The 19,569-nt window shown below is 40.3% G+C and overlaps 1 protein-coding gene across 4 annotated transcripts in view; it reads right to left on the bottom strand.

The window, feature by feature from the left end:
* The window catches only part of EML6 (echinoderm microtubule associated protein like 6), a 287,813-nt gene that overhangs the window by 172,667 nt on the left and 95,577 nt on the right, over positions 1-19,569 (bottom strand). For all 4 annotated transcript variants that reach the window (XM_018055247.1, XM_018055248.1, XM_018055249.1 and 1 more), the window contains exons 3-4: positions 4,528-4,687; positions 826-924 (exon numbers count right to left, since the gene is read on the bottom strand). In XM_018055247.1, coding sequence (XP_017910736.1) covers positions 826-924; positions 4,528-4,687 — 259 coding nt within the window. The remainder of the gene's footprint in view (positions 1-825; positions 925-4,527; positions 4,688-19,569) is intronic.

The following is a 19,569-nucleotide window of genomic DNA, read 5'->3' as shown; positions in this document are numbered from 1 at the left end:
CTGGAGGAGGGCATGGCAACCCACTCCAGTATTCTTGTCTAGAGAATCCCATGGACAGAGAAGCCTGGTGGGCTATGGTCCATAGAGTTGCAAAGAGTTGGACACACTGAAGTGATTTAGCATGCACACATATTTTGCAGAAATATAGAACAACTAGGAATCAACATAAGACAGTCATACAGATTCATTTTCTAAAATTAGGAAATCAAGATGATAAAGTAGTGAAATTATTTTAATTATTCCAGACAACTAGAGAAATGGATTTCCAACTAGCTAATGTATATGTATATGCTTCCTATCCCATCTTTCCAGCTATGGCTACATAGAATTATCATCTATGATCACAATGACTTCAACATGAATGGTAAGGAGACCACAGTTAAATTTCAGGTTCTCAAATATAACAGAATCACACAGTTATCATCACATTCATTTGAAATTCAAACATATATACTGGTAAACTATATTTGTGAATATTACTTTCTAACAACTATTTCCATTTCTAGATGAACGGATCAAAATGGTACATATAGTTTCAAATTCAATTCTATTTTTATTTTACAAAGCTAAATGTCAGTATCAAAAATTTATTTTACCAAGGAACAGTGGTAACAATTTAAAGTATCTGACTACCAGAAGAGATCATGCCAACATAGCTACTAATCATAGATTAATTTTCTTAAACAGTAAGTTTTTAAATTGAATATGGAAGGAAAATCTACATGTGGCAGATTTACTTTAAAAACTGTTACAACTTTGAGAGTTACATCACAGTTCCCTCACAGTAATGAAGCCTGCATGTTTGATCCAACAAGGTCTTCTTACCCGGTCAGAGTGGCCAGTAGCTGAGGCCAGAAGTTTTCCTTTCCTCCAGTCCCAAATGCAGACTGTGTTTTTGGCATCCAATCCCACAGAGGCTAAACGCTAAGAATAAGAACAAAAATTTAACTCCAGAAAATGATGGTAAGATTTCCTATTATCTATGCTGTCTTTCAATAAAACTTCTTATTGCCTACTGTGGGCCAGGTATTGAATTTCTTATGAAAAAAAAAAAAAGATTTCTCAAAACTGAAGTTATCAAAGTAGATACTTTTCTATTAGCATATAATAAAATTTCAGTGACCTAAAACCTGCAACTAATTTAACATAATAGCAAACATAACAAACATGCAAAATCTCATGAAGTCTCTGATTCATCAGTGGAAATCATAGGAACAGAACTAGAAGGAAGGGCTTAAATTGCTTTAATTGGCTTTAAGAGTCTAATATGGTTTTAAGAGAGTCTAGGATTCTTAAGTTGAAAAGCCTCACCAAACAGTTAAAATGAATGGGTTTGACAAACACATGGAGAATAAATCCCATTAATATTAACTTCATTCTTAAGTTTCATCATCTCACAGACATTTGAAGTGACTACAGAAGGCTACATAAGTTTAGTAAAAGTAACCTGATACTTCATCTCCAAAACTAAATTCTTTGGATTCAGATCAGAAACTTGTCCTGGAAGGGAAAAGAAATCCAAAACCTGTGTATATACAAAATCAATAGCGTCGAAACATGTATTAAGGACACCAAAACTGGAGCTTCTAGTAGAATAGCACTCGAAAGAAAAAAACTATGTAACAGAGAGAGGTCTGGGCTGGGAGTAAGCAGATTTGGCTTCTCTTTTGACTTTGTGATTAGCTAGACACAGACATTAGAAAGTTAACTAAACTTAAATTTCTGTTTTTTTCAACTGTAAAATGAGTGCAAAGTATTTTTTTCTGTCTACAAAATAGTGTTGTATGTAGGGACTGTGAAATAATGTACATCAAAGGGTTTTTAAGACATCACTACCAAATATAAGATTAGGTGAGCTTACGTATTTCACTGAGTATACGTATATGTGCATATTCAAACAGTGATAGACAGCCATATATGGCTAAATGTATACATGTGTTGTTATGCAGAAATTATTCAGGTTTCTTCACTAAAGGTGACTTCCATTAGGAATATTTAGGATTAAAAAAATATACAGCTGGAGGGTCTAAAATGGATTCTTAATGAAAGCAGGTCTTTGCTGTAATTTTCAATTGAGAGTTCCAGCAATAGAAATTATTCTAGTACATGGTTGTATTTTTATCTATACATGAAAATTTGGAGTGGGTGGATTCCATTCAGCTTATTTTTTCTTTTCTCTTTACTTAAATAGAAAATTAGTTAACATAAACATGGGCCCTAATGTAAAACCCAAATAAGAAATGTGAAAAAGATTGAGAAAAAGCCAAAATAAATCTATTCTGTTCATTTGCAGTGACAGGCCCTATTGCTACTCGAAAAGCATTTCTATTGCCTTTTGTTGCTCATGAGGTGACAGGCCATTTGTCACTCAATGTTAGTGAACTCTGTCCAGGGAAAAAGGTAGATCTGAAGTCATAGGCATCAACAAGCCATGAAATCCATCACAGCAAACAAAGAGGAGGGCATTTTTCTCAACTGACAGTTATGAAAGTACCATACAGTCCACCCGCACCTGCACCTTCAAAATGGAACCTAAAAAAATAACAAGGATTCTAACACAAAATAACATGAACAAAAAACTGTAGGTTACAGCTGGATCTCCCTCGGCTGCATTACATTTTCCCTGTGTGCTTCAGAACAAATTTTGATATAGAGTGTTTGTTAGAAAAACAAAATCAGATTAGAGAATGCGCATGTGAGTTCACATCTGAGCATTCATCTCCACTTGCACACGCATTCTGACACATTCAGCCTAATCAGGAAGTCAGTAACTGCAAATCTGAATAAGTGTCACTATCTAGCTATTTCTCTTAAGACCTGGATATAATGGATCTTATGCGTTATCTTGATTCAATTATGAGATTACAGAGTAGTTAAATCAAAAACATACACCAAGGGGTCTACATGTGTACTGAACTGAACGAAATGATCACTACTCTCTCAAAATAGCAAGAAATATAAAGTTTAAAAAATGACCCAAACCAGGTCAAGTCCTATAATTTACTGAAGTGCCTGCAAACTCTGTTTGGTCAATTTTCTATGAGTAGTTTCACAGGTCTTTCTACATTATGAGTGCTCAATCGTGTCTAACTCTTTGCAACCCCACAGACTGTAGCCCACCAGGCTCCTCTGTCCATGGAATTTTCCAGGCAAGAATACTGGAGTGGGTTGCCCTTTCCTTTTCCAGGGGATCTTCCTGACCCAGGGATCAAACCCACGTCTCTTGTGTCTCCTGCATTGCAGGTGGTTTCTTTACCACTGTGCCACCTGGGAAACCCAATATGAACTTAAGAGAAGTCTCTCTGAAATTTACCAAAAAAAAGATGGAAGGAATTAACTGGCATAAATACAAAGGGTGGAAGGGACAGAGGAAGGGTGTCTTAGGAACATGGAGAAGGCTAGAAGAAAAGGCACAGCTTTAGTGAGGAGGTGAATGTAGGGAGAGCCAGGAATGAGGTCTCTGTATTTCCACGCCCTTCTCTGTAACATATTTTTAAAATTGAGATATAATTGTTATCTATTAATACATGAACAAATCTTTTCTATCAAGTGTTGCTGAAGTCCAAGGAAAGAGAGTCACTTTGTTGGAAGGGGAGTCTGGGAAGGCTTCATGAAGACCTATGAAGGGTCCTGGAAGTATGAATCACTATAAAGGGCAAGGAGTGTGAGCAGGCACTGAAGGTGGAGAGGGCAGCATGAGAAAGGGTCTGGAGGTGCCCAAGTGTCTGGTCTTATAGAGGAATCTCACTGACGTGTCCAACTTGACTGCAGGGCAAGAGTGAAGACAAGGACAGAAAAGCTGATTAGCAAAGAATGCCCAGCCACAAGGTATGGACTTCAGTCAGGGGGTGCTCCAAACTTTTCTTGTTTTTAAATAATATTCTGACACTTTTGCAGTTGATGAAATGCATTAGCAAGAAATTGACTGTGTGGAGGAGGCTCGTTAAGAGATTACTGGTGGCAGGGAGAATGGGAAGAAGAGAAAGAATGTCAGAGTCCCTGTAAAGAAACTAATAAATACGCATGACCAGTGACTGCTTGAATCAGAGGCAGTGGGCAGGGAGACGGAGTTAGAAGTCACCTCAAGGTTAACGAGTCAAGGAGAATCTCGTCAGTGAATATTAGGAGGTGATGCTGTTTTCTGAAACAAGGGAAACCAAGGAGATGCTCAGGGCTGGAGGTCTGTGGAAAAGGTTTGGTCCAACCCTTGTTCCAAACAGGAAGTTAACAATGGAAGACAAAAGACAATCATTGAGTCACTATGAACTTAATCAACGTGAGTTCACTTTCTGGAGGCATGTTTAACCAAATGGTGAGACTGGGGGAACCAAAACTGGGTCCTACCCAGAGGCGGGTGTCAGTGGCATGAGCATAGAAAAGGACCAAGCAGGTGAGGATTCTAGGAGGCTGACAAGGGAAGGTAGGGAGGCTTGATCGACTTTCAGAGCCTACAGGCTATGTTCATTATAATTCTAGGTGACTTGTGCGAGGTCATTAAGGAAAAACAAAATGGAAAAAGACACATACCTGTCCATCCGAGTCAAAAGTCAGGCAGGCAACTCCATGTGTGTGGACATCTTTAAGAATAGACACAGTTTGGACATTATAGGAATCCCATATACATATATATGGTTCCTTCCCAACTTGGCCAGTCGCAACAAGAGTTTTATCTGGATGTAAGGCAAGGCTGAAAAAGAAAAAGGCCTCTTTCACATCATCCTGTTCAACAAAGCTAAAAAAAAAAATTGATTATCTTTTATCCACATTTCTAATTTTAATCTAACAAGATAATCCCAAGACCCAAAGAAATTATTTAGCTGATTGGTCTAATAAAAATGTTTAACTATGGTGAAGAGAGGCTTAGCACAGTTTAGCTATTATTTCATCAGATTTTACCCACTTGGTTAACTTGAAAATCAGACAACTGGTATAATTCTATGATTAGAAAACCTCCTATATTCTATAATTGCCTTATGTTATGATATTTACTTACTGGTTTTGAAAATATTACTCAGCTTTCAAGTTCTTTTGACTTTAAACTGAAAAAAAAATGCTGTTGCCAGGAGAAAATGCACTTCACAGAATTAATTAAATCTGCTTGCAGAAGCTCTGGATACCATCCTTATTAGGATTTCAAAGCATCGAGGGTGGTATCAGAGTCAAGTGCTGTTTCTGTATCTGCTGCCATAGATTATGTATTTTAAATGAAAATCTCTATTTTACATAAATCACCGTGACACCAACAGAACTGCCAATTATCCTGCCTGTGGTTTGTATAGAATTTTTCTTACATCTGTAGTCCAATCAAAATAAAACTTTGTCAAATGCCAACTGGAATTTCAAGGACTCTGTAGTAGTCAAGAAGGAGAAATGTAATCATTATTATGCCTGGATGAGAAATCAGTCTAATGTTTCAAATTTGTTGTGCAAAGAGGTTGTGCCTTTCTAAAAATAAGTGTTGGTAATTTAAAAAAAAGAGAGAGAGAGAGAGACCTATAAAAAAAACAAGCAGATGACTGTTTACACAAAAAGCAAAAGTAGAATTATTTTTCTTTTCAGAAAAGAATTCAACATCTGTCTACACAACTAACACAACTAGATTTTTTTCCCTGTTCACCTTTCAGCTTGACTTTTATAAGAATATATGCTCTGGAATTGACCCCTTGATTTGCACATTGGCTGCCCCTCACTACCTCTAGTTCCTTGGACATACTACTTGATCTCTTTTGTCCTTGGGTTCCTCATCTATAAAATGGAGATAATATATGAAAACTGATGATACAATGAATATAGAGCATTGAGCATAGCGTAAACACGCAATACAAGTTTTATTACCATCATTATTTGTGAAACTGGCAAGGGAAAGATACAACCAACATACACGTGGTGCTCCTTTCAGAAACCATCTACTTTCTGAGTCTTTCTTTGCTCCATGTGTAGCACACCCCACCCCCACTTCTGCAGCCACCCAGCCTTATAGCCTGTTCTGGAGTCTCTCACCCCACTGTGCTCATCTCGCGGGTCTCCCTGCACACCTAGCACCAACTTTTGCACAGGACCCCGAATGCTGGCTCCCCTTCCTCACCATTGGCCCTCCCAGGCCCTTGGACCCTGGTGCTCAGGTGCAGCTGGTCTTCTCAGGAACTTCCAACACCCCTATCCACAGGTCTTGGTCCCCCAACTGCCTCCTGAGCTGCCTTCCAATGCTCCATTTGCCCTCTCCCGACAAGGCTGGACACTCGACGAGTTTTGGTTTTTGTTTTTTTCTTGTTAGGCAAAGAGGGTATAGTTGGAGCTGCTCTGAGGATGAGCTTTGTGGCTTTGGCTGTGGTGTGGGGAGTGAGTGCGGGTTCAGATGGAGGGTCAGGAAGAGGATGAGCTGGGAGCACTGACCATCAGGGGCATCTCAGAAGAATCAAGCCAAGACGCTTCTGCAACCACCACCCTTCCCAGAAGCACCCAGCCCCATCTCATGGTCTCACGGGATCTTGGGAGAACTGCAGAAGCAGAGGAGTTGGGGATGAGAAAAACCTGGGTACTCCTAATGCCAGCGAGGACACTCCAACCAGAAAGGAGTCTGGATCACACCGCCCATCAGGCAAATCTCAATCAGCCTCGCCTGCCCTCCCCTCCCCAACCCTGACGCCGAGTCACAGTACAGGGCACTCCCCCCGGGGGCCTGGCCGGGTGTTGGGGACCAGGCTCTGACCCAAAGGCTGTGCATGGCTGATGCTGCCTGAGTTCAGAACCTGGGAGTGAAACGCACACAGGCAGGCTGAAAGTCTATCACCTTTCAGGAGGAAGGACCCTGAAAGATGGGTCCAATCCCATCTTGGGCTGCAGCAATCCTAATGCACCATCTCAGGGCACATCCTGGGGGCCTGCTGTTCCCTCTAGCAGGACCAAGGTGTCTGGCATTCATCTTGGGAGACTGTGGCTGCCTCTTCCTCAAGCCTTTTCCCTGAAACACCCCTCAGGGCACTGCTCTCCTTTCCCATCTGGCCCACCAGCTAGCACCCTGCAGTGGGGGCCTTCATCACGAACTGTGACCCTCTTGTGAACTCTGTCAGGGAGCTCATGGGCCTGAGCTGGGCCTGGGCTGGGTGGGGGGAGGGTGGGGTTCCCAGGAAGACAAACAAGCTGCAGGTGACTTCACTGCTTTAGTTGTGGTGGGAGTAAACGTAGAACCTGATGGAGGGGCAGAGAGAAGAGGATGGGCAGGGATGAGAAACACCTGGATGCCCCAAGTCTGAGTTGGCCATCTTAGCGCTTGCTGGAAAACATCCCCAGGGATAGTTATAAGGAGTAACATAAAAATAAAACACATGTTAAAGGGTAGCCTTTTCACAGTAGGTGACTCTTCAGTCAGTTCAGCTGCTCAGTCATGTCCGATTCTTTGTGAGCCCATGGACTGCAGCAGGCCAGGCCTCCCTGTCCATCACCAACTCCTGGAACTTACTCAAACTCATGTCCATTGAGTCGGTGATGCCATCCAACCATCTCATCCTCTGTCATTCCCCTTCTCCTCCTGCCTTCAATCTTTCCCAGCATCAGGGTCTTTTCCAGTGAGTCAGCTCTTCACATCAGGTGGCCAAGTACTGGTGTTTCAGCTTCAGCATCAGTCCTTCCAATGAATATTCAGGACTGATTTCCTTTAGAATAGACTGGTTGGATCTCCTTGCCTTCCAAAGGACTCTCAAGAGTCTTCTCCAACACCACAGTTCAAAAGCATCAATTCTTCAGTGCTCAGCTTTCTTTATGGTCCAACTCTCACATCCATGACTACTGGAAAAACCATAGCTTTGACTAGACGGACCTTTGTTGGCAAAGTAATATCTCTGCTTTTTAATATGCTGTCTAGGTTGGTCATAACTTTTCTTCCAAGAAGCAAGCATCTTTTAATTTCATGGCTGCAGTCACCATCTACAGTGATTCTGGAGCCCCACAAAAATAAAGTCTGTCACTGTTTCCACTGGCTCCCCATCTATTTGCCATGAAGTGATGGGACCAGATGCCATGATCTTAGTCTTCTGAATGTTGAGTTTTAAGCCAACTTTTTCACTCTCCTCTTTCACTTTCATCAAGAGGCTCTTTAGTTCTTCGTTTTCTGCCATAAGGGTGGTGTCAGCTGCATAGGTGACTCTTAGAGGCTTTAAAACATTTTAAGATTGTAGAACACTTTATCATTCATCCGTTCATTCAAGAAATCCTTATTTAAAAAACTATGAAATGTCAGGTGGTGCCATAGATAACATAAACAGAAGATACACTGCCTTTCTTTCAGGAAGCCCATCTTAAAAGGAAGGACGGACAAGTAAACAGATAATGGGCTGGCCAGGGCAGCCTTGAAAGCCCTTTAATTGTCAGAGAGCATCACTGACAATTATTAGCAGGAAACAACATCAGTAGCTTCATAGTTTAAGAAGGTAACCCTAGTAGCAGTAAAGAAGAGTAGAAAGAACAGATGGGTAAGGTCTATTAGGAGAGGAGGCAGAGAGGCCAGTCAGACACTAGCTTGAGAGGGAGGTGAGACAGGGGCAGATGGAATGGAGATGATGAGTCAAGAGATGTTTAAAGGAAAGAGAGAGAGAAAGGTTTAGGATGTTTGAGGCCAAGGAAAAGCTTGAACATGTCAAACCTGACAGTTTTTTGCTTAGGCAGTTGGCAGCATTAGAGTTTGAAGCCTGCGAGCCTGGTCCTGGGGAAAGATGGCCTTAATTCCACATAGTCTCCAACAAAGAGACTCTCCAGGTTACACCACCCCTGAAAGTCCCCTGGGCTATGAAGAAGAGGATTTGACTAAGCTGTCTTTTTCAGGACAGCAGGGGCCATTTCCAAAACGCTACACAGTTCCAGCATCATGGTGGAGGAAATTAACAAGGTGCTTGCTGAAAAGGAAGTGGATGAGCCAACAGTCATGGGTGCCGTGTTGCCTCTCTGTGCTGCTACTGGCACAGGCTCTACCCCGGGGACTGGAAAATAAAGAGGAATGAGCGTATTTCCCCTACATGCTCAGGCACCTTCAAGAGACACAAATGAAACTCACTTTCACTGTGATTACAGCTTCTAGTTAAAATGCTTGAGAGACTTGGTAGATTTAAGGGGTTCTAAAAAACCAACAGTAAAAAAAATTGCTATTTCAGGCAGGTGTTCTAACTATAATTTTGTGATTTCCTGACTTTTCTCATTCCTTGAATGAAGGAGGAAGTGAAAAAAACAACTTTCAACAAATCTTTACAGAGAGGCCCTCAAAATAATCTATCAGTGTATGTTATCCAACTAGCAGTGTGACCCAAAAACATCCCATTTTGGACTTGAAATGTTTTTACTCTGGTTTTTATTATTCTTTTCATTCATCTTAAAGCACATAAATTTATCACATTTATTAAAATGTCCACATTGGATTTTTGCCAGAAGGTTTTTTAACACTGTTCTTTAAACCACCTCTTCCCAGCCCATGATAGCCCATTTATACAAGTTCCTGTTTACCATTTGAATATATTAAGAAAATTACCCACTTCTCCTTTTATAAGCCAAGTCTCTGACCTGATTCTCTGGCTTGCAAGCAACACTGCAATGACTCATAGTGTTCCTATTTATCCACAACCACGGCAAGAATAGGGCAAATAGACAACAACTCTATTCACTTTCCATTACTCCACTAGCTTCCCAGAAACTTCACTTCTTCCACCTTAGTAACAGAATGACAACATCCACGTATCTTTTAGAGCAGAGCCAAGTGGCGTTTATTTTGTTTTGAATTTGTCATACAGTTTCAACAGCACTTTTTAATCCTCCTAAGAGAGTGGGGTGGGGAAACCAGCAAACCTTAATCAAAAGATTTGCAAGAGTGTAATACACGTAAGGTATCGGTAATGGTGCAGTTACAGAAACAATGTTTTAATAAGCAGGTTTGAAGCTTACCATCAGGTATCTATTCACTTTTTCTCACATCTATGCATTTAGGAATTCAAGAATTTCATGAAAAGTCATTTTGAGCCAGATTTGCTTTCATCTAATTCCAAACATGTTTGGAATTTTAGTTCAGAGGCATTTAAATGACATAGACAGATAGATAGATTTATAGATATAGATACAGATTCCAAATTGGCCCCCTACTGCCTACTTAAAAACTGCTCTTTGCTTCTTTTACAGAGATGCCCTAAGACTAAGAAGCTACCCTAAGTAATGCCTTTGGATCAACCAACAGATTAAAGAGGGTCAGTCTCCTTATCCTATTAAGGGGCCATGATGAAAATTATCCTGCCTCCTGAATTCCTTTTGACAAGATTTCATCAGAATCAGCCGACTGTTGTGTTATTCCATGAAGAAATTACAGAAGTGGAAAGCACCACCACAACACAAAACATCTGGTTGACTCTAGGTTTCCCAGCACCTTCTTCACCATATCACAGGGTTGCAATTCTTTCTGTGACTAGAAGTACTGATGCCGTTTACTTATATTTTATGTCCATCTTCCATTTGAGGGTCCATAAATCCAAATCTCCGCTTTTCTAAGAAAACTGGCACACTACAAAATTTGTAGATTACTATTGCTTCAATAGCAATGTCACAATGTCAAAACTTTCAGAATTGACTCCCTTTCACTGAAGGTCTCAATACAATTGAGGCCTTCTTCCACACCTACAGAAAAAGGTTTGGTGTCCTTTCCTTGGTACTCAGTTTATTGTACACATAGCAACAAAAAAGGGATTGAGCTTTTAAAAAACTGATTTTCTCTGTGTATATATCAATCTAGTTCCATTGGGAAATCCCATTTTCTGTTGCCATGGCAATAGAAAGCACTGCAGAGGACTTTCATCACCCTGTCTGGGAGAAGGAATTGATTGGTTTCTCCAGCATGCCGAGAGGGCAAAACCATGTCTTTTTGATGTCAGATAAAATGAGGAAGATTTCCCAATATGTTGTGTGGGGAGATGAGAATTAATAGAGTCATGAAAAAAGGTAGCTTTATGAGGTTAAACAAAAAACTCTCATCAACACTAATCAGTCTCAATTTCTGAAAGCACAAAACTATATTTGAGTACCTATTCCAAGTGCAGCATTTTAAAAAATGTTCATGATTCAGACTTGACTTTTTTAAAGCCTTACTTCATTTTTGCCCAGGTTGCTTCAGGGATTTTCTCAGTAATAACTTTCTATGTTAGTAGCATTTTTTCCCCACAGTAGTCTCAGGAAAACATGAAAGCCTTCTCCCTCCTTTCCCTGAAAATAACCCTGAGAGAATTTTCTAGTGTTGATGGTAGAAGTGCCTCAGAGTGATTAGGCTGAACTGTCTGAGGGCAGAGGGGGAGGCTACTGCTTTCTGAGCTGAAGAGGAACTGGCCCAACCTCAGTGGATGTTCACCTGTGAGAATGAAAAGGCAAAGGAAGGCTCTTTTAAAAATAGTGGGCTGGAGGCAGTGGAACCTGAGATGAGGGTGGTTGTGCTCAAGTCCTCATCCCCAGAGATGCACTTGGCACAAGGGTACCACGCCTGGGGCTGTGATCTCACCTGATGGCCCTGCCCTCCATGTGGGCCTGGGCTGGACAAATGGAAGTGACAGCAATGTCAACAGACCAGCAGGTCTACTACCATGCCCTGAACTGTGCAAGCCTCAGGGTACCTGTACAATCCGTGGTTGAGCAGTGCTCTGTCAGATTAGACTTCTCACAACCTTGATGAGTGGTACAGCTAATAAGAATAGTTGTGGTTCGGAAAAATAAAGACATACAATATCATACTTTGCATGCAGAGTGTTGCCATACTTGTATTGGTACGGAACCATATTTTAGCAATACCTTGACGCCACATAAAAGAAAGGCTAAGAGATTAGTGGTTTGTCTTTGCCTGAGATTGAAGCATGCAGCAGCATGCTAGAGTCAGCAAGAACTGATTGTTAAGTTTCAGCAATCTTGCAAATCAGCTGTTAAACAAGGCCACTGTTAATAATTATATAAACTTGCAGCTAAACAGATTATATTAGCCACAAAGGTAATACACACAAAAACTCATCACTTCCTAATTAGGTTACTATTACCTATAGTCTTGAGGTTATTAACTGTCAGCCTATCCAGCCAGTACAGAACAATGTGCTTTCTCTCTGCACATCTCTTTCCAACTGTTTTCAATGATGTGACCTTAGTGGTTTGAAATCAGCCAGGGTGGGAGCTTTCATATCTTGGAAATCAACAAATGCTACAAATCAGGGCTTGATTTGTTATTTTTTCAACTGTCCAGACTTAAGACATAGAAGGATAAAATTTTAATAATGTAGTATATTCCATATTAAAAGTGTGTCGTGTCTATAGCTGTGACATTATGAATAACATGAACAATTAAGAAAATAGTTTTCCAATATTCAAAAAGTAGTATCAATTAGCAACGAAGTCACTCACATCACTAGCTAATGATTAAAGTTCTGACATAGATTTTTGTTGTTTCACTTTTTTCTTATTAATATAAACAAAATATCAACTCACATTCATGTAAAGAACTACATTCATTTGTCAGTGATGTGAGGGACTTCCTTTCTGAACCAGATAGTAATAAAGTATTTATTCCTCATCTGATTTTGTCAAATCAAGGTTGAATTGCAACCATAGGTTGGCCATAGATACAAGAGTTCTCAAAAATCAAGGAAAGAATTTTTGAGAATTAGCCACATGGGATTTATAGTGTATTATATATTTTATTATTATTTTGTAAATTGTGTACAACACATCATTTATATCAGTAAAATTTATAACAAACTTATGAATATATATGCATACATAAATTTTCTCTTCAAGAGTTTGTTCTTAAGCAGTTATCAGTACATCACTGAAGCATATCTCCTCTACTTACTGGCATACAAGTTTCTCACAAATCACTTCAGGAAACTACTCAGCCTCTCTGTGCCTCAGTTTCTCAGTCATAAAATAAGAATAATAACAGTTCTACCTAAAAGAAGGTAAGCACTATTGTGAGGATTTAACAAATCCTAGAGTTGACTCATTGGAAAAGACTCTGATGTTGGGAGGGATTGGGGGCAGGAGGAAAAGGGGACGACAGAGGATGAGATGGCTGGATGGCATCACGGACTCGATGGACGTGAGTCTGAGTGAACTCCGGGAGTTGGTGATGGACAGGGAGGCCTGGCGTGCTGCGATTCATGGGGTCGCAAAGAGTTGGACACAACTGAGCGACTGAACTGAACTGAACTGAAAGCAATCCCGTTACTTCATGGCAAATAGAAGGGGAAGAGGTGGAACTAGTGACAGATTCCCTCTTCTTGGGCTCTAAAATCACTGCGAATGGTGACTGCAGATATGTAATCAGAAAATGACTGCTTCTCAGCCAGAAAGCAATGACAGACCTAGACAGTATGTTGAAAAGCAGAGACATGACTCTGCCGACAAAAGTCCCTACAGTCAAGGCTATGGTCTTCCCAGTGGTCACGTATGGTTGTGAGAGCTGGACCATAAAGAAGGCAGAGCATCAGAGAATTGATGCTTTCAAACTGTAGTGCTGGAGAAGACTCCTGAAAGTCCTGTGGACAGCAAGGAGATCAAACCAGTCAATCTGAAGGGAAATCAACCCTGAATATTCATTGGAAGGACTGATGCTAGCTTAAGTTCCAGTACTTTGATCACCTGATGTGAACAGCCGACTCATTGGAAAAGTCCCTGGGAAAGACTGAGGGCAGAAGGAGAAGAGGGCGTCAGAGGATGAGATGGCTGGATGGCATCACTGATGCAATGGGCATGAACTTGGGCAAACTTCAGGAGATGGTGAGGGACAGGGAGGTCTGGTGTGGTACAGTTCATGGGGTCGCAAAGAGCTGAGCACGACTGGGCAACTGAACAACAACAAAGTGATGATTAAAACAAGAGTGCTTACAACATAGTAAGCAGTATATAGATGTGTGGCTATTATTAATTAACTGCCAGACTGCTCAAAACAAACACGTGGGACCCCTGGGGACTGACATTCTAAGACAGGGAAAGTCATGTACATAGAGAGCTATTGTGATGTATCCTTCAAAATTTAAAAATAAGACCACCTTCTGAGAATTAAAACTGGTAAAAACCACATAAATGGATGACTGGTTATCTAAAGAACTGATTCAAAGGAGAAGATACCCTAGGCAAGAAGTTTGAAAATTGTATATAGTCATGATTAACAGTCAGAGAATCTGGACTCAGATAGTGAAATCAATAAATATGAGCAGAATATTAATAGAAGAGGAAGTTCTACATAAAGCCTTTATAAAAGGGAGTCAGGATTAAGAAAGCAGAGTATTGGCATAAGGATAGACATAGATTGATGGAACAAAATTGGGTCCATCAACAGACTTAATATTTGTCTGGTCAATTGACTTCCAATGAAAGCATTAAGGTAACTTAAAGGGGAAAGATAGTTTTTTTAAACTAAAACAACTGGACATCCACATAGGAAAAAAAAAACAAAACTCATCACTTACCTCTCATCGCTCACAAATATTATCTTAAATGACCAGAGAGCTAAATGGAAGAACTAAAACCATACAACTGATATAAAAACATATGAAAACCTTTGTGATCTTTGAAAGACAATCATTTTTTCAGAAGACATTAGCTGTAAAAGAAAACAGTTGATAAATTAGACTTCAAAATTAAAGCTTATGCTCTTTTAAAGACACCATTAGGAAAATGAAAAATGAAGCCATAACATAAAGAAAATTATCAAAGAACTTGTACCTGGTACATAAAAAGAATGCTTACATTTCAATAGTAAGAAGACAACCCAACTTTAAAATACAGCCCAAAGACTTTAAATACTGTCAAAGACAATTAAAATGGAAAAGGCTGACAATACCAAGAGTTGCTGAGGATGTAGAATAGCTAGAATGCACACACATTGCTGATGGGGAGGTAAGGTAATAAGTCACTTTGGAAAGTAGTTTGATAGTTTCTTATGAAGTTAAACATACAGTTATCATATGACCTAACAATGCCACCCCTAGATATTTACCCAAGAGAAATAAAATGTCTCTAAATAAAGACTTATGTACAAATATTCATAGCTGCTTTATTTATAATAGCCAAAAATTGGGAATAACTCAAATAATCATCTACAGTGAATGGATAAACAAATTGTTATATATACCATGGAGCCATTTTCAGCAATAAAAAAGGAATGAACTAAGTACTGATACACACAGTAACATGGATGAATCTCAAAAATAGTACACTGAGTGAAAGAATCCTGGAGCATTCAATATCACTAAATGTCTTCATCATACAAAGTTAGGAGGCAAAAGACACTGTCTATTGTTGATGCCTCCAAAAATAAAAGTGCAAAAATATAAAAGTTACAAAGGTAAATGTTAACAGAATTAAAAATAGGAACCCTTTGAGGAGGACATGAGATGGGATGTAAGAATGGCATATATAAGCTACATCTTCATGTGTCTTGAAAGGAAGTTGATCATGTTTAAACAGATAAATCAAGAAAAAGCAATTAGGGCTTCCCTGGTAGCTCAGTGGTAACGAATTCACCTGCTGGTGCAGGAGACACAGGCTCAATCCCTGATCTGAGAAGATCCCACGTGCCACAAAGCTACCTAAGCCCATGAGCCACAACTATTGAGCCTGTGCTCTAGAGCCCAGGAGCCACAACTGCTGAAGCCTGCATGCCCCAGAGCCCGTGCTCCACAACAAGAGAAGCCACCACGACAAGAAGCTTGTGCACCGCAGCTAGAGTAGCCCCACTCGCCGCAACTAGAGAAAAGCCTGTGCATCAGGGAAGACCCAGCACAGCCATAAATAGTTATTAAAAATAGAAAGAAATAACAATTACTATTGTTTAGCGATGCATAGGTAATCACCAGAAAGAAAAGTCATGAGATTTAAAACTGTCAAGAGGGAGGGGACGTATATATACCTATGGCTAATTCATATTGAGGTATGGCAGAAACCGACATAATATTGTAAAGCAATTATCCTCCAATTAAAAATAAACTATAATAATAAAAAAGCATTGAAAGTGTTCTTTTGGAAACTGCATTGGGGATGTGGAAGGACGGAGCAGGAGCAGTTCTTCATTATAAGGCCTTCTGTAATTTCTTATTTGTGTGTCAATATTGCTTTGACATAAACATAGAAATTAAAACAGATAAAAACAAGAAAATAGTTACGGAGAAATAAAAATTGATTAACTTATGCAAAAAAGGCTGCATCTGGTAGTTGAGAAGTCTTCCACAGGCAGGAAGTAGGAAGGGATGTCTGGTGACTATATCAGATTTATCAACCCCCAGATGTTCTCATCAAGTATAATTGTCACTGATAAAATGAATTTGATCAGCATGGTTAGTCTTACAATTCATTCTCTGAAAAACGAGAAATAATGCTTTAAGATTGTAACACACCAATTTGGTAATGAGAACGCTGACTAATGAAAGGGGTCTGTATGAAACCCAGCTTTCTGGAGCTATTCATCTCTTTTTTCTTCTTTAAGTAAGGAACATGACTCAAGCACTGAGCGTTATATTTGGCAGAAGTCCTGTTAATTTAGGATAATTAAATATGCCAGTCATGTGTTTTAGCAAGGTCTACTTAAATACTTCAGAGAAGTCATTAGTGAATCCATCTGGTCTAGTGGCTTTGCCAGATGGCAAAATGTTACTATGCCTCTGTCTTCTTCTTGGAATATTCTACCTCTGTTGTATCATAGCATGCAGTTATTTTCTGAGTAGGTTGTAATTTGCTCGTTCACATTATCAAAGAATCTGGAAGGTGGAAAGCAGGCCTGACAATTGCGTCATATCCTGTCAACTGAGCCACAAGATTTCAAGGCTGCATTAAATGGCCTGTTTGTTCTACTGTTGAATTCAAAGTGATTTCATCATTTCTGTTTCCTCAAAGTGGTCTACATTAAGCACTTCAGATGGTGCTCCTTTCATGACTAGAGAGTCAGAACTGCTGGGAGAAGTAACCAGCTGTGTTTCATGAGATTATATAATGCTCCAATATGAGGAGAAAGTATTTCTTCCAGGGGAATAGTCATCTAAATGGAAAAGTGACCAATTTTGATTCTTTAAAATTACAGAATTGTGCAATTTTGTGAGAGTGCCTTAAAATCATAATCTTGAGTTGATTTGGTTTTTTGACCATGCAGAGGTAACCTTTGACTTACCAATTCCCTAACCAGCTTGGTCAAACCACCTATGCGTGTCTGCTTAGTTGCTACAGTCGTGTCCGACTCTTTGCAACCCTAAGGACCATAGCCCTCCAGTCTCCTCTGTCCATGGGATTCTCTGGGCGACCATACTGGAGTGAGGAGCCATTTCCTTCTCCAGGGGATCTTTCCAACCCAGGGATCCAACCCAAGTCTCCTGCATTGCAGGCAGACTATTTATCATCTGAGCTAGCTGGGAAGCCCTACAGAGCCCTATAGTTAAGTGAGAGTCTGTGAACCAAGAGGCCAGGCAGAAGGGGCCAGGATGAGAAACTTTCCCATGTGGATCTAAGTTATGGTGCTGAGGAGGTGATTTCCATAAGAAAGTGCTGAGCAAGTGCCTGGCACCTCTGCTTTTAGGAGACAAGATTCAGAGCCCCGGGGCTCTGAGGACAAGGACAAGCAGCAGGGCAGACTCTGCTGCGCCAGAAGAAAAGAGAGGAAGAGCACCCAGGGATGACTGGGCTCTCACAAGACTGCTATCCGCCAGTAAGGGGCTAATATCCAAAATATATAAAGACCTCATGCAACTCAACAACAACAAAAAAGAAACTACCGATTTAAAAGTGGACAGAGTTGATTTGATGTTTTTCCAAGGAAGACATACAGATAGCCAACAAGCACATGAAAAGATGTCCAGCATCACTAATTATTAGGGAAAACGCAAGTGAAAACCACAAGCAGATATCATCTCATGTCTGTTAGAATGACTTATCAAAAAGGCAAGAAATAATAAGTGTTGGCAAGGATGTGGAGGAAAGAGAAACTTACACATTGTCGATGGGAATATAAATTGGTACAGCTGCTATGGAAAACGATATGGAGATTCCTCAAAAAATTAATAATAAGGCTACCATATAACCCAGCTATCCCACTCCTGAGTATTTATGCAAAGAAAATAAAAACATTAATTTGAAAAGATATATATACCCCATGTTCATTACAGCATTATATACAATAGCCAGGATATGGTAACAACTGAAGTGCTCACCAATCAATGAATGGATTAAAAAGATGTCTCACACACACACACACTCACACACACACACACACACACACACACACACAGAGGAATACTACTCAGTCATAAAAAGATGAAATCTTGCTATTTGCAACAACATGGATGGACCTTGAGAGTATGCTAAGTGAAATAATTTAGACTGAGAAAGACATGTAGTATATGCTTTCACTCACATGTGGAATATAAAAAACAAACAAAAACAAAATGAATACACAAATCAAACAGAAAAAAAACCAGGCAGATACAGGGATGGGGCAGGGGGAAGGGCAAAATGGGTAAGAGGTCTCAACTGTATGGTAATGGATAGAAACAATTTTCGGTGGTAGACACACTGTAGGGTATGCAGAAGTAGCAATATGTTGCACACATGAATCTTACATAATATTATATGCCAATGTTACCCCAATAATACCTGGGGCTTTCCAAGTGGTGCTAGTGGTAAAGAATCCACCTGCAAATGCAGGAGACACAAGAGACATGGGTTTGATCCTTGGGTCAGGAAGATTCCCCTGAAGAAGAAAATAGCAACCCACTCCATTATTCTTGAGTTGGTGATGCCAACTATCTCATCCTCTGTCACCCCTGTTGCCTCCTGCCTTCAGTCTTTTCCAATGAGTCGGCTCTTTGCATCAGGTAGCCAAAGTATCAGAGTTTCAGCTTCAGCATCAGTCCTTCCAGTGAATAGTCTGGGTTTATTTTCTTTAGGATTGACTGGTTTGATCTCCTTGCTATTCAAGGGACTCTCAAGAACGCTGAAAAAAAGTTTCATTCCAGGTCACTGATTTTCCTTGTATTTTAGTTCAGCATGAATTGTTTCATGGGGAAAAGAAGCTTTATCTATATTCTGCTATTCCACAAAAAGAGAAGAGTCACGCCATCCACAGGACTGAGGCATGGAGTTAGGTCCTCTTCAATCCCCACGTCACATTAGGAAGTCCACCATGAATAAACACCCACTGTAAAAATAAGTATCCTTCCAGTGATGGGAATTCATGTAAGCAGCATTTCCATGCCTGGACTGACCTCGCCCGTTTGCATTACTTCATATTTCCAGACATTGGTTCATCCATCCACCCATCCAAATATCTGCTAGGCCAAGGATGGGTGTGAGAGTGGGCTTCCCTGGTTGGTCAGATGGTAAAGAATCTGCCTGCAAGGAGACCTGGGTTTGATCCTTGCATCAGGAAGATCCTCAGAGAAGGCGCAGACTGCGGAGAGGGCCAACCCACCGACGAGGGGCTTCACCATCTTGGACGGCAGACTGACACCCCTGAGCCATCCTCTGAGTCAACTCAAGCTAGTTTTAAGGAAAATGATGAGAGCAACCATGTGTTCAGGGTTTCTGGAG

Source organism: Capra hircus, chromosome 11 (genome assembly GCF_001704415.2).
Source record: "Capra hircus breed San Clemente chromosome 11, ASM170441v1, whole genome shotgun sequence".
Classification (NCBI taxonomy): Eukaryota; Metazoa; Chordata; class Mammalia; order Artiodactyla; family Bovidae; genus Capra; species Capra hircus.
Note: the sequence above shows the minus strand (reverse complement) of the source record. Positions and strands in the feature narration are given on the sequence as shown.